Source organism: Trichomycterus rosablanca, chromosome 4, assembly GCF_030014385.1.
Source record: "Trichomycterus rosablanca isolate fTriRos1 chromosome 4, fTriRos1.hap1, whole genome shotgun sequence".
Lineage (NCBI taxonomy): Eukaryota > Metazoa > Chordata > Actinopteri > Siluriformes > Trichomycteridae > Trichomycterus > Trichomycterus rosablanca.
The window spans coordinates 23,094,735-23,119,205 of record NC_085991.1 but is presented as its reverse complement, the minus strand read 5'-3'; the positions used below and the strand labels follow the sequence as shown (position 1 = coordinate 23,119,205).

Genomic DNA, 24,471 nt, shown 5'->3' with positions numbered 1-24,471 from the left:
TCTCAAATGTATGTATTTTACTTTTAAAGATTCTAATTTTTATGTGAATTGTGATGCTGATATGATTTGTGATGAAGGTATTGCATTAAATTCAAGAAAAATGTAAAACAAAAGCATGTTTACTACTGCTCTCAGATCCTTTGCCCCCACAAGGTTTTCCAAAGTGGTGGTCAGGTGGCTCTTGATTTAGAGCTGTGATTAAACTTTTAAAAGGGAATATTTAGAGCTGACACTTCAGCCAATGAGAAACAAGGATTTCTGTGGCTAATGGAGTTTGTGAATGTGTTATGAGAAATACTGTTGAGTATAAACATGCTCTTGTAAAGCATCTCTGAATGCCCCGAGGTGGGAAGGGCAGCCACTTGGAGTCATCAGAACATCACAAATGACGGCAGCAGAGAATTTTTAGCAACAAATCTGCTTTTTGACTCCCCTAAATCTATTCACACATGAACACTTATTGTTATTTTAAAATAAAGTTATTAACCCATTTAATCCCTACAACAAACTTTCTCCTGAAACAGAATGTATTAATTAAACTAAACATCCCCATTAGACTTGAATCATGACAGAATAATCAGCCATAATGGCTCATGCAGATTAAAACAGGTTTTAACTGCCTTGAGACCTTTTGGATCCTTGAGCAATAAACTAATGCTAATGTAATTTTAGTTGTCTGGCATGCATTTCAAATTCTTTATATTGAACCAACATGTTTTGGTATGACCACATGCGTACCTGATAAGGAGAAGTATAGGAATACATTTTTAATCTGTAATGACTTGGCATGTTTAAGGAGAAACCGTTATGTTTGGCTATACTTGATATCATTTTTTGATGCATCAGTGCACAGTAGTAACAATGTTTTTCCGAAGTACTCCCAAGCACATCTGGCTATATTAATCACAGCAGCATAACAGTTTCTCATACAATGCCATCTGAGAGCTCGAAGGTCACACACATTCAACAGTAATTTCCAGCCTTGCCCTGCATGGACTGAGATGGCTACAGATTCCCTAAATCCCAAAATATTATACATCATAGATGTTTTTGCCCAATGAAACGTTTTATCTTCGTCAAGGTCATTTCGGAATTGATTCCACCAAGCATCACAGGGAACAGAGAAAGAGTACTGTGTAAGTGGGACCAATTCATCACAGGGGTATACACCGATCAGCCATAACATTAAAACCACCTCATGGTTTCTACACACACTGTCCATGTTATCAGCTTCACTTACCAGGAGAAGCACTTTGTAGTTCTACAATGACTGACTGTAGTCCATCTATTTCTCTACATACTTTTTTAGTCTGCTTTCACCCTGTTCTTCAATGGTCAGGACCACCACAGAGCAGGTATTATTTAGGTGGTGGATCATTCTCAGCACTGCAGTGACAATGACATGGTGGTGGTGTGTTAGTGTGTGTTGTGCTGGTATGAGTGGATCAGACACAGCAGTGCTGCTGGAGTTTTTAAACACCGTGTCCACTCAATGTCCGCTCTATTAGACACTCCTACCTAGTTGGTCTACCTTGTAGATGTAAAGTCAGAGACGATCGCTCATCTATTGCTGCTGTTTGAGTTGGTCATCTTCTAGACCTTCATCAGTGGTCACAGGATGCTGCCCATGGGGCGCTGTTGGCTGGATATTTTTGATTGGTGGACTATTCTCAGTCCAGCAGTGACAGTGAGGTGTTTAAAAACTCCATGATAGTAAGAATAATAATAATCATCTTATCATCATCATTACTATGTTAATATTTTAATAATTATTATATTTCAGTAACTTTTTAAATGGTCAAACTTGGTAATTTTATTTAGTTAAAAGTGCACTCATAACAATAAACAACCTCAAGCTTTAAAATTGTTCAATTAATATGAAATTGCATAACAAGCAAATGTTACGTGAATCTGCTATTTAAAGGAAACAAATTGTCAGTCATTAGCTGGATCTGGAAGGATCCGTCAGTACTGTCCTGTCCTCTGACTGCATGCTGCTTCTTGCACACACTCCACTGGTCACGCAAACCAGCCATCACCATAGCAGCTGTTGCGTCACAGTCGCCATAGCAACAGAAAAAGTACGCATGGCACCGCCCACACTGCTGTTTTTCTTCCATTCATGCCGTCTATCCATTCAACCTTCCCATCCTTCCATCTTTCTGATCTGGTTGCTCTCTCTCTCTCTCCTGCACCTCCCCTAATATGCACCTGTGAGCAGACATGTCTGAGGCAGTGCATGTGTTTTAAAGCCCTCTATCTCTTGCTGAACTTTGCTATGAAGAAGCCTATAGTGTCAGAATTGGCTTTTTGTATAAGGTCCTCGGAAAGCAGACCGCTGTTTGTCCCATCCCATACTAGTTCTGGTCGGAACCTTTGTAGCACCCGTCGCTGGTCACATGATAATGCAGCTCCAGGCATGCCTGCAGATCCGAGATGGGGCTTCTGGGAAATTAAAACAGAAAAGCAGAACACATTCAGGGTCAGACACATGAAGGTGACAGGACACATTGTGAAATGTGTTTGGTAATAAGTACAACACCAAATCAGACAAAGTTGGGACAGTATGGAAAATGCTAATACAATACAAATGCAGTGTTCCTTACATTTAATATTTCATGTTTTGTCTGCTCAGCTTAATTTCATTTATTAATAAACATCCATTCCTTTATTTCAGCCCTGCAACACATTCCAAAAAAAGTTGGGACAGGGGCAATTTAGGGCTAGTAATGAGGTGAAAAAACTAAATAATGATGTGATTCCAAACAGATCAAAAGCAGCATCCAGGAAAGGCTGAGTCTTTAATGAGCAAAGATGATCAGAGGATCTCCAGTTTGTCAACAAATGTGTGAGAAAATGATTGAAATATTTAAAAACAATGTTCCTCAAAGAAAGATTGGAAGGGATTTGCATGTTTCTCTCTCTACAGTGCATAATATCATTAAACGATTCAAGGAATCGGGAGAAATTTCAGTGCGTAAAGGCCAAGGACGCAAGCTTAAGCTGAACGCCCGTGATCTTTGATCCCTCAGACGGCACTGCATCAAGAACCGCCACTCAACAATAGCTGATATAACCACATGGGTGAGGGATTACTTTGGCAAACCTTTGTCAAGCACTACAATACAGAGTTACATGCACAAATGCCACTTAAAACTGCCACAAAAAAGAACCCTTATGTTAACCATGTCCAGAAGTGGCATCATCTTCTCTGGGCTCGGAGGAATCTAGGATGGACCATCACACAGTGGAAACGTGTATTGTGGAAAAAATGGACACCGTGTGCTCCAGACCAAAGACGAAATCAGTAAGTTATCAGCAACAAGTCCAAAAGCCAGGGTCTGTCATGGTATGGGGCTGGGTCAGTGCACCTGGCATAGCTAATTTACACTTCTGTGATGGCAGCATTAATGCAGAAAAGTACATTGAGATCTTAGAGCAACATATGCTGTCTTCAAGATGTCATCTTTTCCAGGGACGTCCATGCATTTTTCAACAAGACAATGTAAAACCACATGCTGCACACATTACAAAGGCATGGCTGCGGAAGAAGAGGGTACGGGTACTGGACTGGCCTGCCTGCAGTCCTGACCTGTCCCCAATAGAGAATGTGTGGAGAATTTTGAAACGGAAAATGCTACAACTACGACCTCGTACTGTTGCACATCTTAAGACGTGTTTGCAGGAAGAATGAGACAAAATAAAAGCTGAAACACTAAATCACTTGGTCTCCTCGGTGCCAAAACGTCTTTTAAATGTGGTGAAAAGGAATAGCAACATTACAAAGTGGTAAATGCTTTACTGTCCCAACCTTTTTCGGAATGTGTTGCAGGACTGAAATGCAGGAATGGATGTTTATTAATAAATTGAATGAAATTGAGCAGACAAAACATGAAATATATCAGGTTCATCCTGTCTGCAATCAAATAAAAGTCAAAGTAAATGTAAGAAACTCTGTGTTTTTGTTTTATTATTTGCATTTTCCATGCTGTCCCAACTTTTTCTGATTTGGGGTTGTAATTTAATTAATTTAAATAACTGAAGCTGTGGCTTGTTTTGCAAATTGTGCCTGGTACCACCTACTAACTGCAGTCAGCTTGAAACCCAAAGTTTAAAAAGCTGAAGTGAATTGGATTCTGAAAAGCACTCTGGGCATGCAAGTGGAAATGCAAGTGTAGAAAGAATTATAGATATAAAAGAGTATACAGTAGACCACCCTATATGGCTTACCACAATCTCTCAATCAATTAATAAATAATTAACATAAAAAAATTTCAATGGAACAAACATGTACTGTAACTGGCAACCTCTTGCACCTGTGTGGCTGCTGATAATACACACCTGGTTTTGGAAAGCGAAAAAGGAGTTTGTTTTATGGCACTTTTCAAATGAGCCTCATAAGCATCTAGATATTAAAAAAAACTCTAGACACTAGACCAAAACCAGACAATGTCAACTATGTGTCTTCTCCTGCTTTATTAAAAACCCTAAATGATTTAACACAGAGTTTATCTAAACAGAATAAAGACTGTAAGTAATATTTATGTATAAATGAAACCTTTTGTTTACCATCCATTTTGTGTTTTAGAATTTAAGAATTTAAAATCTTTAGAATTTAAGAATTTAAAATCTTTAGAATTTAAGAATGAGTTATTCCATCTGGCAATAACCGTCTGAAGGGTTGGTCACATCCAAAACTTTCTGTTCATGTTAGTTTGTGAAGTGGTTGTGGTCATAATGAGACTGGAATGGTCTGCCAATGTGTAACAGCTAGTGATTTAGTTATGACTTAGCAATATAGCTGTATTTTGCACATCCAAATCAACATCAAAAAATTAATAATGGAAAGCCAATCAGGTTCTGTACACAAGATTTGGTATTTTATAAGTCATTTTCCTTGCCTGTCCAGGTCACTGTTAGCATATCACATAAACATAAATTAGGTTATCCCCTGTTAAATTTAAAAGCAATGCCAGTTCAGCACTCAAAACAGAAAGCGTATGCTGTTGACTGCAGGCGTGAATTAGCTTATTACCACAAATCTTATTCAAATAATTTACTTTAATTCATAATCATAATTTATCTTTGTTTAGAACAAATGTCCTAAATTAAGACAATCAATCATTTTTTTCAGTGACAAAACTGATATGAACAACAGAAGTAACTAACATGGGGCTTCATGAAACTGCATCTTTTATAAACTACATACATGTAGTGATTAGTATTCAGTTCTAACTGATCAATTATGAAGCAGTATTTAAAACTATTTCATACAAATATGATACAGTTGAGCTATCTGGTCTTTGATTATGGGGCGGTGGGAGGAAATTGTTCATTTGTAAAATGATGTATAATTGCTTAATATTCTAGTCATGTTCCTGGACAGTATTGGTAGTAATAAGAACTGCATTAAAAACAAAACCTTTCTTTTACACTCACTTCATTAATGATGGTTTAAATTGACCTGTTTAGGGGTGCTTTAAAATATAGTGGCACAAGCAAGAATGTGTGTCCTGTTACCTGTGGCTCTAGTGTTAAACATGGAAATGTTTTTAATGCCCAGGCCACCTGTTCTTCATTCTCAGCCAGAGTTACAGTGCAGGTACTATATACTAATACGCCTCCCTTTTTCAAGAGTCGCACCGCCTGGAACACATAGAAAAGCAAGTACAAAAGGTATTACTTACAGAGAGACAAATGGCACACAACCAAACACTTACAAATCAGCTCTTGTATGGGAAGACACCACTTCATACTACAGATGTACAGCATAGTTTACTATATAGATATATAGTAAACTATTGTATCGTTTTAAAGAGGAGTAAAGAAAGACACTCAGCATATAAACAGTGTATTTTAGAGGTCAGTCGTTGCACAGACAGTCACCCTGTAGATGGAGGTGGGTAAGTAAACAGCACCATCTACAGGCCATAGATGCATGTTTAAAAAAAAAAAAGAAAAGAAAGAAACTTAAAACAAGTGTACATGCTCCCCCTACCGTGCTTAGGAGTTTTCTCTGTAAAGGTGGGTATGAACGCACTTCCTTCAGACTCCAACTCACTGCCATGTTAGGTCTCTGTCCCAAACCACTGCATGGAGCATCTAACAATATACGATCGAAACTCTCTTCTGGAAAAGGAGGAGCATCTAAAAACACACATGAACATGAGGCTGAAGTGTTCATAATTATCCATTTAAAATGTGTTTTTAGGTTTAAAATATTCAGATATACAACCCCAAATCAGAAAGAGTTGGGACAGTATGGAAAATGGAAATAAAATAAAAATGCAGTGTTCCTTACATTTACTTTGACTTTAATTTGCTCAACTTCATTTCATTTGTTAATATACCTCCATTCCTGCATTTCAGGCCTGCAAAACATTCCAAAAAAAGTTGGGACGGGGGCAATTTAGGGCTAGTAATGAGGTGAAAAAACTAAATAATGATGTGATTCAACAGGTGATGTCAACAGGTGATTGTAATCATGGTTTGGTACAAAAGCAGCATCCAGGAAAGGTTGAGTCTCTGATGAGCAAAGATGATCAGAAGATCTCCAGTTGGTCAACAAATGCATGAGAAAATGATTAAAATGTTTAAAAACAATGTACCTCAAAGAAAAATTGAAAGGGACTTGCATATTTCTCCCTCTACAGTGCATAATATCATTAAACAATTCATTGAGATCTTAGAGCAACATATGCTGCCTTCAAGACCTCTTTTTTTTTTTACAGGGACGTCCATGCATTTTTCAACAAGACAATGCAAAACCACATGCTGCACACATTACAAAGGCATGGCTGCGGAAGAAGAGGGTACGGGTACTGGACTGGCCTGCCTGCAGTCCTGACCTGTCCCCAATAGAGAATGTGTGGAGAATCGCTTGGTATCCTCAGTGCCAAAATGTCTTTTAAGTGTGGTGAAAAGGAATGGCAACATTACAAAGTGGCAAATGCTTTACCGTCCCAATTTTTTTTGGAATGTGTTGCAGGCCAGAAATGCAGGAATGGAGTTTGTTTTTTATTGTGACATTTTTGTAAGAAATCACATCTGGAGAGGGATATAATTAGTGCTTGATAATAACTACTTTTGAGCTGTAGTTTTAGATATCCACAGAACTGATTTTTATGTTATTGTAGGTGATAAAATTAACACATGTACAACTACTTTTTCCATGTAATTATGCAATGAGCCAGTCAATAGCACAGTTATTACAAAAGCTGGAAATCAATGTAGTCTTCTGCTGTTGTAGCCCATTATCCTAAAGGTTTTATGTGTTGAGTATTTTGACATGCTTTTCTGCTCACCATAGATGCATAAGTAGGTTATTTGGGCTATTATAAGTCTGGCTATTCTTCTCTGACCTCTCTCATCAACAAGACACTGTTCTGTGTCAACTTTAAACACTGTTGTGTCTGTAAATCCTAAACGATCAGAATTTCGGAAATACTAAAACCACCCTGTCTGACACCAACAATTAGATCACATTTTACAGCTTTATGATGTTAATTTGGGTCTATATGCTTTGATGCCTTGCAATGTTGCAACATGACTAGCAACACATCACAACTCTATACTCAACACAACACAATATACACCGATCAGCCATAACATTAAAACCACCTCCTGGTTTCTACACTCACTGTCCATTGTATCAGCTCCACTTACCATATAGAAGCACTTTGTAGTTCTACAATTACTGACTGTAGTCCATCTGTTTCTCTACATACCTTTTTAGCCTGCTTTCACCCTGTTCTTCAATGGTCAGTACCACCACAGAGCAGGTATTATTTAGGTGGAGGATGATTCTCAGCACTGCAGTAACAAGGGCATGGTGGTGGTGTGTTAGTGTGTGTTGTGCTGGTATGAGTGGATCAGACACAGCAGCGCTGCTGGAGTTATAAAACATAATAAAACATATAGGGTTGGTTTCCCAGACAGGGATTAAGGCTAGTCCAGGACTACATTTTGCTTTAAACGGAGAATCTCCATTCAAAATGCTGTGTAGTCTAGGACTAGGCTTAATCCCTGTCTGTGAAACCAACCCATAAAGTCCTGTGGTACCTTGTACCAGAACATTACTAGCAGGTTCTTCAACTTCTGTACGTTGTGGGTTGGATTGTTCTGCTGTGCATCCTGGTGTCATCACTTCAGCAGCTAAATGGTGAATATGTGACCAGCCATCCACATGATCTTAAAGAAAATTCGATGGACCAGTCAACCTTTTCCATTGCTTATATGTCCAGTTCTGATGTGTACATGCCCATTGTAGGTGTCTCTGTCTGGCCTGAGACTGTGTAGTCCCATACACAGAAGGGTCTGATGCACTGTGTTGACACATTCACCTTATTACTAGTATTAAAATCATCTGCAATTTGAGCCAAAGTATCTCTTTTGTTGGTCTGTACTGAACAAGTGCCAGACAACTTGTTGGCAGGTCATTCATGTACTACGAATAAATACCATTAGCCCAACATTAAATATATTCCTGACAGTCATGCACAATTAATAGGCATATTTTTGGAAGTGGTCCAATTTGGCTTATTGATGTATATTAATACACATTATGGTGATTTAATCCTTACCTGTACATTGCTGGGTAGTATCGGAGCAGACGGCATGTATGCTGTTGTAACAATATGCATTAATACAGTCAAGCTGCAAAGCGCGAGCGTTTTCACAAATCTTCTCCACTTTGGATTTAATTTTGTCCAGAGCAATTACCACACCCTAAAACACAACATGCAATGAAGAAATTAAAATACAAAGGCTACTAGTATAGTTTTGCTATTACATGTATAAAGCAGCCAGCTGCTTTCACAGAATGTATAAATCTGTACAGAGGATCACTTTATGCCCTTTGTGTTTTTCTTGCTGCTTGTGTCAGCCTATTGAACAGACAGCGGAAGACGCTGCTGTAGTGGCAAGGAGGCGATTCAACTATCCCTCAGCCTGACTATGCCAATTGTGTATGTTGACTCAGTGCATTAGACTGCCCCATCACACCCAAGCACCTTCTATGGTACATTTTTCATCTGACCATGTGACTTTATTGTGTATTGATATACCAAGCTATACACTTTATTAATATACCCAGATATACACTTTACTCCTATCTGGAATGTGAATTCATCCACTACAGTATACAATTACTGACTTTAGCATATCTGTTATTTAAGCAATAGAACACGAGAGGGAGTGTGTTATCGCGAATCACGGCTGTGATTTGGTCGCAGGCACGAGCCGAAGGCTGTTGTGTGTTATTCGTGATAACACACAACCTCAAGTGTTCTATTGCTTTTATACAACAGTTTTTACAAAATAAAGAAAGAAAATAAATCAAAGAAGCCCTGAATTTTCATAATAAATATGCTTTAATATTGACAATACCTTCCGCCAAAAAGTAGTTCCACAACGAATATAAAGTTTAACACTACAAAGCAAACATCCCAAGTTGCAAAAACTCATTTCAGGGAGGTAAGAACAAAAAGAAGAGGGCAAGAACCTCCGAAGGGAAAAAAGAAATAAAAAAAGCTCTCACACACACCAAAGGATTATGGTGTTACAAACACAGTGATGTTCCCTACATAGTGCACTAGATTGTATATCAGATAACGGATTTATGTTCCCTACATAGTGCGCTAGATTGTGTATTAGATAACGGATTTAAAACGTAATCGGGAATAAAGTGTGTGTCGCCTGCGTGCGCGTTTGTGTGCATGAAGCTTGTCGTTAATGGCAACGTGTCAGCGGAGTAATACAGTTATGGTGTGAAAAGACCGTGCTGTTATCACGAATATCAGCACAGTTAGAACGCTTCTCAACCAATCAGATTGTAAGGTCGGAACTAACTGTTGTATAATATTGTATAAGTGTTGCAGATGTTGGGATTTTGTAACAGGGTTGTTGGGATTTTTACTTTTCACTGTCAGTGCTTGGAAGAGAATAAAGCTCCAATCATAAGTATAAAGCCAACAGATAGAAGAAATAAAAAGAACACAGCTCTAGTTTCCTAGAGTACATCTAGTTTCTAGTACACCTACAACACGCTCTAACAGGGTATGTGTTCCTAATAAAGAGGCCTTACATTTAAACAGTATTTTAAAATACCAGTTAGCTGTGCCTAATAAAGCGCTCGGTAGTGTATAAACATACTCACCTGATTACCCATGAGTGCAGCTATGTGTGTGGTCTTCCCTCCCGGGGCTGCACACATGTCTAAAATCCTCTCACCAGGGCGAGGACCCAAAACATGTCCCACCACGACTGATGGGAGGTTCTGCACGCACACACACGCACACACGCACACACACACACACACCTAAGGTCAAATTATTACTGCATATAACTGAGCTCTTTAGGAACGTCCAAACATCAGCTAAAAATACCTGAAGGAACACCTCATTTTGCAGCACGCCATCAAAGCATGGGCTTCGGTAAAGAGAGTCTACCATCCTGATAGCCACGCCCCTAAAATATCACAGAGAAAAAGAAAATATCACCAGAAGACAAAGAAAGAAAAGATTTTGGAAGAAAAAAGGCATTCTTAGACATAAAATGTTACCAGTTTCTAAAGTAATAGTAACATTGCTTTGTATACATCTTATTATTATTATTGTTTTGTTTGTTTAATGCCATGTTTGCAAATGTTTGTGATTTTATACTGTTATGTGTTTTATATTTTACTAGGGTTTGTCTTATATTTGTTGGGGTGGCACGGTGGCTCGGTGGGTAGCACCATCGTCTCAAAGCAAGACGGGCCTGGGTTCGATTCCCAGGTGGAGCAGTTTGGGTCCTTTCTGTATGGAGTTTGGATGTTCTCCCAGTGTCTGTGTGGGTTTCCTCCATGAGCTCCGGTTTCCTCAAACAGTCCAAAGACATGCAAGTGAGGTGAACTGGAGAAACACAATTGTCTGTGACTGTTTCACATTAAACTTGAACTGATAAATCTTGTGTAAAATCCTAATAAACAAATATACACCGATTAGGAATAACATTATGACCACCTCCTTGTTTTTACACTCACTGTACATATTATCAGCTCCACTTACCATATAGAAGCACTTTGCAGTTCTACAATTACTGACTGTAATCTATCTATTTCTCTACATACCTTTTTAGCCTGCTTTCACCCTGTTCTTCAACAGTCAGGAGTATTCAACCCTCCACAGGAGTATTATTTGGGTGGTGGATCATTCTCAACACTGCAGTGACACTGACACGGTGATGGTGTGTTAGTGTGTTGTGCTGGTATGAGTGGATAAGACACAGCAATGCTGCTGGAGTTTTTAAACACCTCACTGTCACTGCTGGACTGAGAATAGTCCACCAATCAAAAATATCCAGCCAACAGCGCCCCATGGGCAGCGTCCTGTGACCACTGATGAAGGTCTAGAAAATGACCAATTCAAATAGCAGCAATAGTAGACCGATCGTCTCTGACTTTAAATCTACAAGGTGGACCAACTAGGTAGGAGTGTCAGAGTGGGCAGTAAGTGGACACAGTATTTAAAAACTCCAGCAGCACTGCTGTGTCTGATCCACTCATACCAGCACAACACACACTAACACACCACCACCATGTCAGTGTCGCTGCAGTGCTGAGAATGATCCACCACCCAAATAATACCTGCTCTGTGGTAGTCCTGTCGGGGTCCTGACCATTGAAGAACAGCTTCTACATGGTAAGTGGGGCTGATAAAATGGACAGTGAGTGTAGAAACAAGGAGGTGGTTTATATAAAAAACACCCTTATATTAGTGAGAAGTCTTAACTTGATTGAGGGTTTCTTTTATTGTTCCAGGCATATGCAATCTTTGTCTTTCTCTGTTATATGTAGGGCACTCAGTTGGGATAAGCTTTATGGTAATGGTTATCTGGCAAGTTTCTCTACCTTACTATTAGAGCATACGGTATAAAGTGGATTCAGAAAGTATTCAGGCCCCTTGACTTTTTCACCCTTTGCTGTGTTGTGAATTTGATTTTGAATGGATATAATTTCCATAATTTTCTTCATCAAGCTACACTTAATCACTCATAATGACAATGAAAGTGCAGTGCCTATTTTTTGCAAGACATGGTGCTTGCTGTTCTGCCCATCAGAGAATCTCTTTCTTCATGTTGCCAGAGTCCTTTACATGCCATTTAATGCTTAAAGCAAACACGATGCATTTGACCACAATTTAAGTGCCACCGCAATAGGTCTGAATACTTCACAAGACAGTTAAAAACCGATTCACATGTGTAACGATTCAAATCGGTTTAAATGTATAATGAATCAATTTTCACTTTAAACAGCAGAGGGCACTAGCGCTATTCACCTAACTTGGTTGACGTCACTACAGGATTGCCAGGTTCGGAATTTTCCAGCCAAATTTATTTATGTGAGGATTTCTTTATTTGTATTATTCATTTATTTATATAATTTGGGATTTGTTTTAAAATTTTATTTAAGTTTTTTTTTTACACAAAAAGGGAAATGTGCAGCATTTTTTTTGCAGTTTGTACATATCGTGAATCGCATCGCATTGTGGGTAGAGTGTATCGTTACATCCCTACTTCTAAGAATAAAATATTTCAGTTTTTCTATTTTCAGTAAATTTTTTAATAATTCTAAAACCGTTAAATTTCGATTCATGGGTAAAATTGGCAATTATAGCCATTCTAAATCAAATCCTTATCATGATTATTTATTTATTTATTAGGATTTTAATGTCATGTTTTACACACTTTGGTTACATTCATGACAGGAACAGTAGTTACTTAGTTCTTACACAAGATTCATCAGTTCACAAGTTTAATGTCAAACACAGTCTTGGACAATTTTGTGTCTTCAATTCACCTCACTTGCATGTGTTTGGATTGTGGGAGGAAACCCACACAGACACGGGGAGAACATGCAAACTCCACACAGAAAAGACCCTTATTATGACCAATCCACTGTATATAATGCTACATTATCCTTTTTTCGCATTTACCTTACAGGCCCCTCAGCACAAAATATATCAGAACGGTCCATCATGGAGACACCATTTCCAAGAAACACCTTTTTTCCCAGAAATTCTTTAGCTCCACGTGTGCATCTTCCCTCCACAACAGAAAACACTGACACTACACCACCTGCCTTCAAAACTGACACACATACACACACACATCAATGTAATAAAATATGTACACATTTTTATGACTGGGTGATGGGTTAAATTGTTGTAGATCAAGTAACTTAATGTTTAATTTCTTACATTTAGGTGCACTGAGGACGCCCGGAGCAAACACATGTGCACCTCTCAATACGGCACTGCCACACTGTGCATCGACAATCACTTCTGAATTTAGTACACTCACATCCCTGAAAAAGAAGAACAGTGACACACCTATAATTAACTATAAAATATGGTGAAAACTGGTTGGTGCTTGGACATTTAGCATATATAACATTCACATTATAAGACCAAAAGTATATGAACGCCACTCCTTATTACTGATTTCAGGTGTCAACCACACCCATTGCTAACAGGTGTATAAAAATGATTACATGCTTTCATTTCCGTGGCTTCAGTTTGGAGAAGGCGTTTCTTTTCCAGGATGACTGTGACACTGTGCACATACTAATAATGTTCATAATAAACTGGATTGATGAGTTTGGTGTGGAGGATCTGCAGTGGCCCGCACAGACCCTTAATACATTGGCATTTTTTAATGCAGGCTTAATGTATAAAAAAAAAAAAAAAAAAAAAAAAAAAAAAAAAACCTGAATTGAATTAGGACCGTCTATGTGGATTTTCTGTCCATTTTATTTAGAAAAGCGAATAAGAAAAAGGACCGCCTGCTGGCTTCGGTCCTTTTATTCATGCTGTCCTACAAGTACTTAATGGTTTCTGGTTAGGAAGTTGAGCTGGGTTTTTTTTTTTTTAATACATCGTATCAAAGCTCAGCTCTGCCATCCGGGGCTGAGCGGCCACATGAACAACGAGTGCCCTGTTCATATAGGGGTGGGGTCTTAGGCCGGATAGGGACTCCTTGTAACTGATGCACTACGACCTCTGCTGGCTGATTGATGGCGCCTGCACAGAGGCGGGGAAAGAGTGCGGATCAGGGTGTGTCTCTACGTACACAAGGCTGATTCGCATATATGCACTCGCCTAGTGTGGGTGACAAAATGCATACGGCTGCTGCCCACATGTCGGAGGGGGCGTGGGTTAGCTTCATTCTCCTCAAATCAGAGCGGGGGTCGGCATTAGCGGAGAGGAAGCGTGACTCAATTGGACACGCTAAAAAGTCGGGAGAAAAAAGGGAAAAAAATGCATAAACAAAATGTTTTTAAAAAAATAGCAAAATGCATATAGGCATTATAATCCTAAGCATAATTAGCATCACAAGATTCAGCGAGTCCTATATAACCACCTCATTTTTGTTCAATGACCAGCTAATACCAATGACATTAACAATATTTTTCCTCTTTCAATGTATTTTCTCTTTCAACTGCTAATATATTCACCTTATTTGTAATATATGAACAAATAATTACCAGTGCACATTTTAGGTAATTTTGGGATTATTTAACAAAAAAACTCAATTTAAGGAAACAGTGCAGTGATTTATGCACAATGATAATTTTTTTTGCTCTAGAGCTTTAAAAGCACATTTTAATGGCAAAACATCTTGGCTGACCAAAGATATTTCAGAAAGAAAGCAGAACACACCAAACAAAGGGGAGGATGCAACCCCAGTACTACATTTACATTAATATACATATATTTAACTTGCATAATACAAATACAAATCTAAATAACCAAGTTCTCAAACACACACACACACACACACAAAGCTGATGGTAGAGCTGTCTTAACTAAGCTATTCTTGTCCCAAATAGTCATTTGCGTCCAAACCACAGAGATGTTTATTCTGTGTACATCTATGAATAAATATATAGACAGAAGACTGTGAACTCGTGTTCATATTTCACCCTCCCACAGCCTGACGTACACCTGGAAGAAAACTAGTATGTGTTATATTTAGGACTATTTTTACACTGCCTTAAAAGGTATTTAGTCCTTAAACCCTCTGTTACATATCGTCACAACCTTTGATTTGTATTAATTGTACTACAACTCTTAACATTTTTAAATTAGTAAATAATTTTCTCTGTAGTAAATGTTTAATTTGATGAATAAATTATTCAGTTTAGAATTCTGGTAGATGAAAACAGGCTTTACATAAGATTATTTTTTTAATTAATACAGACCACATAATATGATGCTGCCACCACCATATTTTACAGTAGTGATGGCATTAACAGGTCATCTTACTAAAATTACTAAAAGTCTGTCATACATAAGATCTTATAATCTGGCCTACACCATGTGACTTTACCAAAGTGTTCTTTTTTAGGCTGAAAATTTTCCTATACACACAACACAAGAGATCACTGGACAGTGAAGTAGAACAAAATATGTAAATTACATGATATTGTCTTCACAGTTACCTGATTGTTACCTAAATGAAAACAAGACGGTGATAGGAACAACACTATTCCCAATAGGACTGTAAGTGTACCTTGGTCCGATGACTGGAATCAGCAGCACATCTGGGAGTTGTGGGTTATGGAGGATGGGAATGGAAAGACTGCCGTTACAACCATTAGCTTCTTCCTAGGTAAAATAACAAAACTATTAAATTTGACCTTGTGTCAACATGAACAGTCATTGAGTTAAAAGGACATGATGGGTGATTAGAAAGAGCGTTACACGTTTATTGTTGCTGGTGCTGCAGTGATAAGAGTTTTGAAAATTAAATCATAATCATGATAGGAAACAAACCTGAATGAGGTGTTGCTCCAGTTTGTGCTGAATGTCCTGTAGGGTGTGAATGTGTGTACTGGCTCTCAGGCAGGTAAGAGAGGGTGGGTGGGACAGACAGGATAACAGAGAATCGAATATTCGCTCAGCCACCGTCTCTCCTAGTTCCTTCAACAGCTATAAGAATAAACATGATGCTTATCAAAAATTAATATTAAGCATTAATATGTATTGTTTATATATACAGTCATGGCCAAAAGTGTTGGCACCCCTGAAATTTTCCCAGAAAAGGAAGTATTTCTCCCAGAGAATTATTGCAATTACACAACTTTTGTTATACACTTGTTTATTTCCTTTGTGTGTATTGGAACAACACAAAAAAGCAGAGAAAAAAAGGCAAATTTGACATAATTTCACACAAAACTCCAAAAATGGACAGGACAAAATTATTGGCACCTTTTCAAAATTGTGGGTAAATAACTTTGTTTCAAGCATGTGATGCTCATTTAAACTCACCTGTGGCAAGTAACAGGTGTGGGCAATATAAAAATCACACCTAACACCAGATAAAAAGGAGAGTTGACTCAATCTTTGCATTGTGTGTCTGTGTGTGCCACACTAAGCATGGAGAACAGAATGAGTAGAAGAGAACTGTCTGAGGACTTGAGAACCAAAATTGTGGAAAAATATCAACAATCTCAAGGTTACAAGTCCATCTCCAGAGATCTTGATGTTCCTTTGTCCACAGTGCGCAACATAATCAAGAAGTTTACAACCCATGGCACTGTAGCTGATCTCCCTGGACGTGGATGGGAGAGAAAAATTGATGAAAAGTTGCAATGCATGATAGTCCGGATGGTGGATAAGCAGCCCCAATCAAGTTCCAAAGAAATTCAAGCTGTTCTGCAGGCTCAGGGTGCAACAGTGTCAGCGCGAACTCTCCGTCGACATTTTAATGTAATGAAACGCTATGGCAGGAGATTCAGGAGGACCCCACTGCTGCTAGACTAAAGCTAGACTGCAGTTTGCCAAAATGTACAAAATGTACGAAGCCAAAATCCTTCTGGGAAAATGTCTTGTGGACAGATAAGACCAAGACAGAGCTTTTTGGTAAAGCACATCATTCTACTGTTTACCGAAAACAGAATGAGAAAAGAACACAGTACCTACAGTCAAATATGGTGGAGGTTCAAAGATGTTTTGGGGTTGTTTTGCTGCCCCTGGCACTGGGTGCCTTGACTGTGTGCAAGGCATCATGAAATCTGAAGATTACCAAAGGATTTTGGGTCGCAACGTAGAACCCAGTGTCAGAAAGCTGGGTTTGCGTCCTAGGTTTTGCTGGGTTTGCGTCCTTGCGACAATGACCCCAAACATACTTCAAAAAGCACCCAGAAATGGGTGGAAACAAAGCGCTGGAGAGTTCTGAAGTGGCCAGCAATGAATCTGGATCGAAATCCCATTAAACACCTGTGGAGAGATCTTACAATTGCTGTTAGGAGAAGGCACCCTTCAAATATGAGAGACCTGGAGCAGTTTGCAAAAGAAGAGTGGTCCAAATTTCCAGTTGAGAGGTGTAAGAAGCTTATTGATGGTTATAGGAAGCGATTGATTTCAGTTATTTTTTCCAAAGGGTGTGCAACCAAATATTAAGTTGAGGGTGCCAATAATTTTGTCCGGCCCATTTTTTGAGTTTTGCTTTAAATTATATCAATTTTGGCTTTTTTTCACTGCTTTTTTGTGTTATTCCAATGCACACAAAGGAAATAAACATGTGTATAACAAAACATGTGTAATTGCAATAATTTTCTGGGAGGAATACTTAATTTTTTGGAAAAATGTCAGGGGTGCCAACACTTTTGGCCATAACTGTATGCCTGACAATATACAGTATATAACACATGCAAACTTTGATTTGTCAAAACACAGTCTTCTAATTATTGATCATGTGTTTCAGGCACAACAATTGCTAACAGGTGTAATAAATCAGTTATATAAAGGAAATTAATTAATTTACTGTTTCACCACTGTGCACAAAGCAAGGTCTATAAAGACATGAAGAAAAGCTTGATTTAAAAAACTTCAGTGGCCTGCACAGAGCTTTGACCTCATCCCCACTATACAAGCTTTAGAATTTACTGGAATATCAGTGGAGGATTTCTTGAACAACATCAGTGCTCAACCATACAAATGCTCTTTTGACTGAATTGTCCATGGTTATTTAAGCAAGATAATGCCAGGCCTTATTCTGTATGTGCTATAACAGCGCAGCATTGTAGACACACAGTGCATTTGCTTGACTGGCCTGCCTGCAGTTCAGATCTGTCTCCTGGTGCATCATAAATTATACAACACGTCCATGTACTGTTAAGCAGCTAAAGACTTGTATTAGCCAAGAAGTGGTAAAAATTCAACTTGCAAAACTACAACAATTAGTATCTTCAATTCCCAATGATTAAAAAGTGTCATTAATAGGAAAGCTGATGTAACACAGTGTTAAATGTGCCTCTGTGACATCTGCATTTTTTGCAGATATATAGTGTTGCAGGCATCAAATTATAAATTTGTTTGTAATTACTAACACAATAGTCAGTGAAAACACTCTTTGTACTATCTTCAGTTGAATGAAGGTTCAAGTGAACTAACAAATCAGTCCTGTTTTAATGCATTTTACTAATTAATTTAACTTTTTTTCTGGAAATTCAGTTTGTAGTAGATTTAACCATTTTATTTACACCTATTGTTAAAAAAGCACATACAATTTAAATGATAGCCAATCTTAATAAACAAACAGTGACAGAAGAATGGTTGGCATAGAGTCCACCTTTTTCAGAGAGATTTACTCACTAGAGAGTTCCAAAAAGCAAGCAATGCTAGATATGAACTCATTAATGATATGGCGAAGTGGTCACACACAAGCCTATGGTTGCAAGCAATGCCAAGAATGGACTTAAATAATGTAACACAGTTCAGTTAGATTTATTGCAATAAAAAAAATGCAGGGGGAGGGGCATTTTGTTTATTGTGATAAACACTCTGCCACCTGCCAATTTGATTGACAAATCTGAAGTTGGTGGATGCCATAAAACCAACATACCAAAAGTGGTAGTGAAATAATGAACCTGGGCTTAATAGCTTGAGACCAGGTACAGGTTTATGTATGTATGTATATAAGTTTGATCTCAAACACTAGTAATAGAAGAAGATATGTGACAGTATTTACCTCATTGTTAGTATAGATACTGTGAAGATAGTCCTGCACTTCAGGCTTTAAGGCAATCTGTGGGAAAACCCTTTTTATCTCCGACATCATGGGACACTGTAAAGTAAATAAAAGATACAATTGTAAATTTTTTAGTTGTTTAAAACAATTGATGTGAACCTGATGACGTAATATACAGATAAAGTCAAAAGTTTACATGTTTTTGGAAAACTGGATTTTTTTTGATAGACTAAATTATTAAATAAGGAATTATTTTGACATTCGTTTGACAAAGTTCTCATATACGTTTAATGTACACTATATGGACAAAAGTATAAGCTTGTTGGACATCCCATTCAAAAACCATGGGTATAAGTATACTGCTGGCCCCTAGTTTGCGAATGTCATGGTCTACTCTATTATGGGAAGGCTTTACACAATATTTTGAAGTATGTCTGTTGGAATTTGTGTCCATGAGATAAAAGCATCTGTGAGGTTAGGCATTGATGCTGGACAAATGGGTCTGGCCTGTTAACCGTCAATTGCTCATCGTGTTCCGCTCATTGTGTGTAAGTCGCTTTGGATAAAAGCGTCTGCTAAATGCTGAAAATGTAAATGTAAACCTTGAATTGTGCACAGAGGCACAGTCAAACTGGAACAGGAAAGGGCCACAAAGTTAAAAGGATAAAATATATTTTCTGTCAATAATTTTATACACCAGTTAGCAAGGAGTGTGCCCATAAAAAACAGGACTTAATTGACTGCCCTCATTGCAAATATGGTGCAAATATATGGGGTGGGGGATTGGTGCAACTCTATAATAATGCCCATGGTTTTACAATGGGAGGTACAAAGAGGTCATGATCCACCTACCTCTGGTCATATAGTGTAAATGGATCAGTGTTCTCCAATCAATATTAAAAAGAAAACCCATAGAGTCACCTTAAGCGACTTACATTACAGTATACAGTCTGAGCAACTGAGGGTTAAGGGCCTTGCTCAAGGGCCCAACAGCAGCAACCTAGCAGTGGTGGGGCTTGAACCAACAACCTTTGGATTACTAGTCCTGTGCCTTAACCACTAGGCTACGGCTTGCTCATAGGAATTGTGTCTGAAAACGAATGTAATCCAAAAACACAAAAAGCAGGTCTGTCATTAACTAAAACTGCTGGCAGATGAATGACACTGTCTACAGTCAATGTATCTAGTTTAGTCTAGTCTAAGAGTGTCTATTTTGCAGTCAACCCATAAACCCTTAATGTAAAGCTTGCTAAACAGTTCTAAATAAAGTGTTAAGTAGCATTAGTTGGGGTTAATTATTCTAGACAAAAATGCATCAAATCGTCTTGCATTCGATTTAAAGGCATGTGAATTAAACAAACCACGTGGCATCTATTCAACAATTAAAGTAACATTGCCCCAAATGAACAAACTGTCAGATTAAGCATGGCATAAACTCTACTATCATAATAACCTAATTAACTAAATGTAAACAAATAGTTCTAATCTATTACTAAACAAAACACTGTTACAAACTTACGTTCTATTTCTTTTATACTGTAAAATAAGCAAACATTTAAATTCACACCGGTGCACGTTTTTCCATAACATCCGTAAACGTCAGGCCTTGGGAGTGTTTTACATTAAGGCATGTCGGGAAATGTAGTTCCTCTGGATATTGTGCAGCGCTTAAAAATAAATATCTTCGTTGCTCGACAAGCTGTCAGCGTGATAGTGTGCAAAAAGAAAACACCAAGAACAATTCACCATTTACTATAGGTGTGCATTTATGTCTATACATTCGAAGTTTGTGGTGGTCGCCAGTTGACAATCTACTGATGAGTCACTAGCAAATGAGTCGGCTCTTCGTTTAGGTTTTTTGGGGGTAAACTTTGGGAGTCGACTCACAGTTCAGAGCCGTTTTATTTCTAAACAAGACAAACAGCTCAAAATACACGGGTGAATATTTTGTTGTTCTTTGTATTATAAATAAATCAACAATGAACAAACGATAAATTTAACCATCTAATGCTTGAGAGTCGAAAAAGCCGGCTTATTGGTAATTAAAAGAACTGATATGACTCACTAAAAACAGTGTTCCAGTACTAACCAATTGGGGCGCAGGAGGATGGATCTAACTTATAACCAGCCAATAATATCACATAAGGCGGAACTATAGGTCATTCGCAACGCTGGACGATGGAGTGGGTTTTTCGCAATTAGTGGTGGTAAATTCGGTTCATTTTATGGATTCGGGTTAATCTAAGTAACTCACTAATGTGATCCGGTTCACTTCAGTCACTTGAAATTAAACAGATGTTGATTTTAATTTAAATTCCACACACCAAAACACAAACACAACTTGAACACAAATAACAACAAATGGAACAAAATTGAAAAATGTGCAATTCAGTTATTAGTTAACCAGAATTAAAATATGTTAAATGTAGAACAGCAACCAAATAGAAACAAAGAATAAAGCATTTGCAAAAGGTATAATATATCAGAATAAAATACAAATATATAAATAGAAAAAAAATGTAGTGTGCCAATTAGAATATAGACTATTTTAAATAGATATAAAAACAAAAACAACCAAGTTGAAAAAAGGCAAAATGTTCTAAAAAAATATATAACTATATATAACTATATATATATATATATATATATATATATATATATATATATATACAGTACAGGCCAAAAGTTTGGACACACCTTCTCATTCAATGCGTTTTCTGTATTTTCATGACTATTTACATTGTAGATTCTCACTGAAGGCATCAAAACTATGAATGAACACATGTGGAGTTATGTACTTAACAAAAAAAGGTGAAATAACTGAAAACATGTTTTATATTCTAGTTTCTTCAAAATAGCCACCCTTTGCTCTGATTACTGCTTTGCACACTCTTGGCATTCTCTCAATGAGCTTCAAGAGGTAGTCACCTGAAATGGTTTTCCAACAGTCTTGAAGGAGTTCCCAGAGGTGTTTAGCACTTGTTGGCCCCTTTGCCTTCACTCTGCGGTCCAGCTCACCCCAAACCATCTCGATTGGGTTCAGGTGACTGTGGAGGCCAAGTCATCTGCCGCAGCACTCCATCACTCTCCTTCTTGGTCAAATAGCCCTTACACAGCCTGGAGGTGTGTTTGGGGTCATTGTCCTGTTGAAAAATAAATGATGGTCCAACTAAACGCAAACCAGATGGGATGGCATGTTGCTGCAGGATGCTGTGGTAGCCATGCTGGTTCAGTGTGCCTTCAATTTTGAATAAATCCCCAACAGTGTCACCAGCAAAACACCCCCACACCATCACAGCTCCTCCTCCATGCTTCACAGTGGGAACCAGGCATGTGGAATCCATCCGTTCACCTTTTCTGCGTCTCACAAAGACACGGCGGTTGGAACCAAAGATCTCAAATTTGGACTCATCAGACCAAAGCACAGATTTCCACTGGTCTAATGTCCATTCCTTGTGTTTTTTGGCCCAAACAAATCTCTTCTGCTTGTTGCCTCTCCTTAGCAGTGGTTTCCTAGCAGCTATTTGACCATGAAGGCCTGATTTGCGCAGTCTCCTCTTAACAGTTGTTCTAGAGATGGGTCTGCTGCTAGAACTCTGTGTGGCATTCAACTGGTCTGTGATCTGAGCTGCTGTTAACTTGCGATTTCTGAGGCTGGTGACTCGGATGAACTTGTCCTGAGAAGCAGAGGTGACTCTTGGTCTTCCTTTCCTGGGTCGGTCCTCGTGTGTGCCAGTTTCGCTGTAGCGCTTGATGGTTTTTGTGACTCCACTTGGGGACACATTTAAAGTTTTTGCAATTTTCCGGACTGACTGACCTTCATTTCTTAAAGTAATGATGGCCACTCGTTTTTCTTTAGTTAGCTGATTGGTTCTTGCCATAATATGAATTTTAACAGTTGTCCAATAGGGCTGTCGGCTGTGTAGTAACCTGTCTTCTGCACAACACAACTGATGGTCCCAACCCCATTGATAAAGCAAGAACCACTAATTAACCCTGATAAGGCACACCTGAAAACCATTTCAGGTGACTACCTCTTGAAGCTCATTGAGAGAATGCCAAGAGTGTGCAAAGCAGTAATCAGAGCAAAGGGTGGCTATTTTGAAGAAACTAGAATATAAAACATGTTTTCAGTTATTTCACCTTTTTTTGTTAAGTACGTTAGGTAAGTTTTGATGCCTTCAGTGAGAATCTACAATGTAAATAGTCATGAAAATACAGAAAACGCATTGAATGAGAAGGTGTGTCCAAACTTTTGGCCTGTACTGTATATATATATATATATATATATATATATATATATATACAAAAAAACATACAAAAATGCATACAAAAATGTGCAAAAAATACACATCATTTATGCATAAATGATGCAAGTGCTTCCATCTACATGCTGGCATTTAAAAATACCAACTCACGCACTTTTATGTTCCTCGGACTCGTGATTCCTGATTCAGTACGAAGATTCGAATCATTAACCCGGGTGATTCAGGGACCGCCAAGCTCTATTCGGAATATGGGTATAGAAAAACCTGTACGAGTGTGTAGGGCTATTTAATTCCAAATATATTTATTACCTGACTCTTTTGTTGATTCCTGAAGTTGTGGATTCATTGAGTCAGTTGTAAGAGCCGATTCGAACCAAAACAACACCCAGTGATTCCAGAGTAATACACAGAACGTATGTAATGTAAAAAAACCACTGCAATATTAATTACATTCAAAAAACACTAGCTATTATGGTTTTAAATAGTAAATAACAAAGAATATTAAAATGTATTAACGTTCAAATTTTATTTTGTTGAGTAAGTTTTGTAAAATAGCTTCAATAGAACCAAAACCAAAACAACAACGTTTTAGTTTAAAATTCTCCGTCGCCTGTACGACGAATCAATTTAACTGTTTGGATTCGACTCTAAAGCTTGGAGTCGACACTGAAGTTCCCAACCCGTTAATGTAAGAAAGATTCGAATCTTTTTCAACCGATTCCCGGTTCTTGTTGGGGGTTGGTGGTTAGTCGTTCAGCGGGGTGCTTGTCATGTATTTCAACAATACACCAGTTGACTGCCTGCTTATCTACCCCTTGTATGCAAAGTTTTTTCTGCTTTCAGGGGACATTTAAAAGTTTTTCCTTTGTAAGGAATAAGCTGCTTGAGTGTCCTTGTCTCCGGCTGTGCAGACCAGTCCTGTGAACAGTCCACGTTGGAAGCTGTGATGTTACTGTAGCAGAGTTAAAGAGCTCTGAAGAAAGGCTCTGCAACAACTTGTGGGTAAGATAACGTGGAGGCAGTAGCTGTAACAGGCAAAGGACAAAGGATCGAGGACTGGAAGCTACTTGGACAGGATTTTTAAACCGTCTTACAGATTAGTAGGAGCACCAGAGCGGCCCGGACTGCTGGAAATGGGATTGCTGCTGTTGCAGTGTAACAGAGTCGGATAAACATAACGGGTTGGCGT

General features: G+C 38.3%; 1 protein-coding gene across 2 annotated transcripts; it reads right to left on the bottom strand.

Annotated features, from left to right (window-relative positions):
* Positions 1-1,802: 1,802 nt before the first annotated feature.
* On the bottom strand, positions 1,803-23,636 carry nsun6 (NOP2/Sun RNA methyltransferase 6). 2 transcript variants are annotated; one of them, XM_062993093.1, is made up of 12 exons: positions 23,592-23,636; positions 19,015-19,110; positions 15,816-15,971; positions 15,553-15,647; positions 13,239-13,345; positions 12,975-13,128; positions 10,386-10,467; positions 10,157-10,276; positions 8,583-8,727; positions 5,999-6,147; positions 5,521-5,646; positions 1,803-2,445 (listed from the first exon to the last, which is right to left on the bottom strand). In XM_062993093.1, exons 2-12 carry the CDS (start codon positions 19,102-19,104, stop codon positions 2,257-2,259), a joined length of 1,413 nt encoding a protein of 470 aa, XP_062849163.1. In that variant the 5' UTR covers positions 19,105-19,110; positions 23,592-23,636; the 3' UTR covers positions 1,803-2,256. The 2 variants fall into 2 exon arrangements, with proteins under 2 accessions (XP_062849163.1, XP_062849164.1); XM_062993094.1 differs by lacking the exon at positions 23,592-23,636 and adding an exon at positions 20,534-20,800.
* Positions 23,637-24,471: the final 835 nt, after the last annotated feature.

Bases quoted from the DNA above. Each gene is read 5' to 3' on its own strand.
- nsun6 (XM_062993093.1), bottom strand. From the start codon at position 19,104: ATGATGTCGGAGATAAAAAGGGTTTTCCCACAGATTGCCTTAAAGCCT. The intron at 6,148-8,582 runs GTAAGGATTAAA...GTGTGTTTTTAG, and splicing joins TACTACCCAGCAATGTACAG to ATGCTCCTCCTTTTCCAGAA. The intron at 5,647-5,998 runs GTAGGGGGAGCA...TATGTGTTCCAG, and splicing joins AGAGAAAACTCCTAAGCACG to GCGGTGCGACTCTTGAAAAA.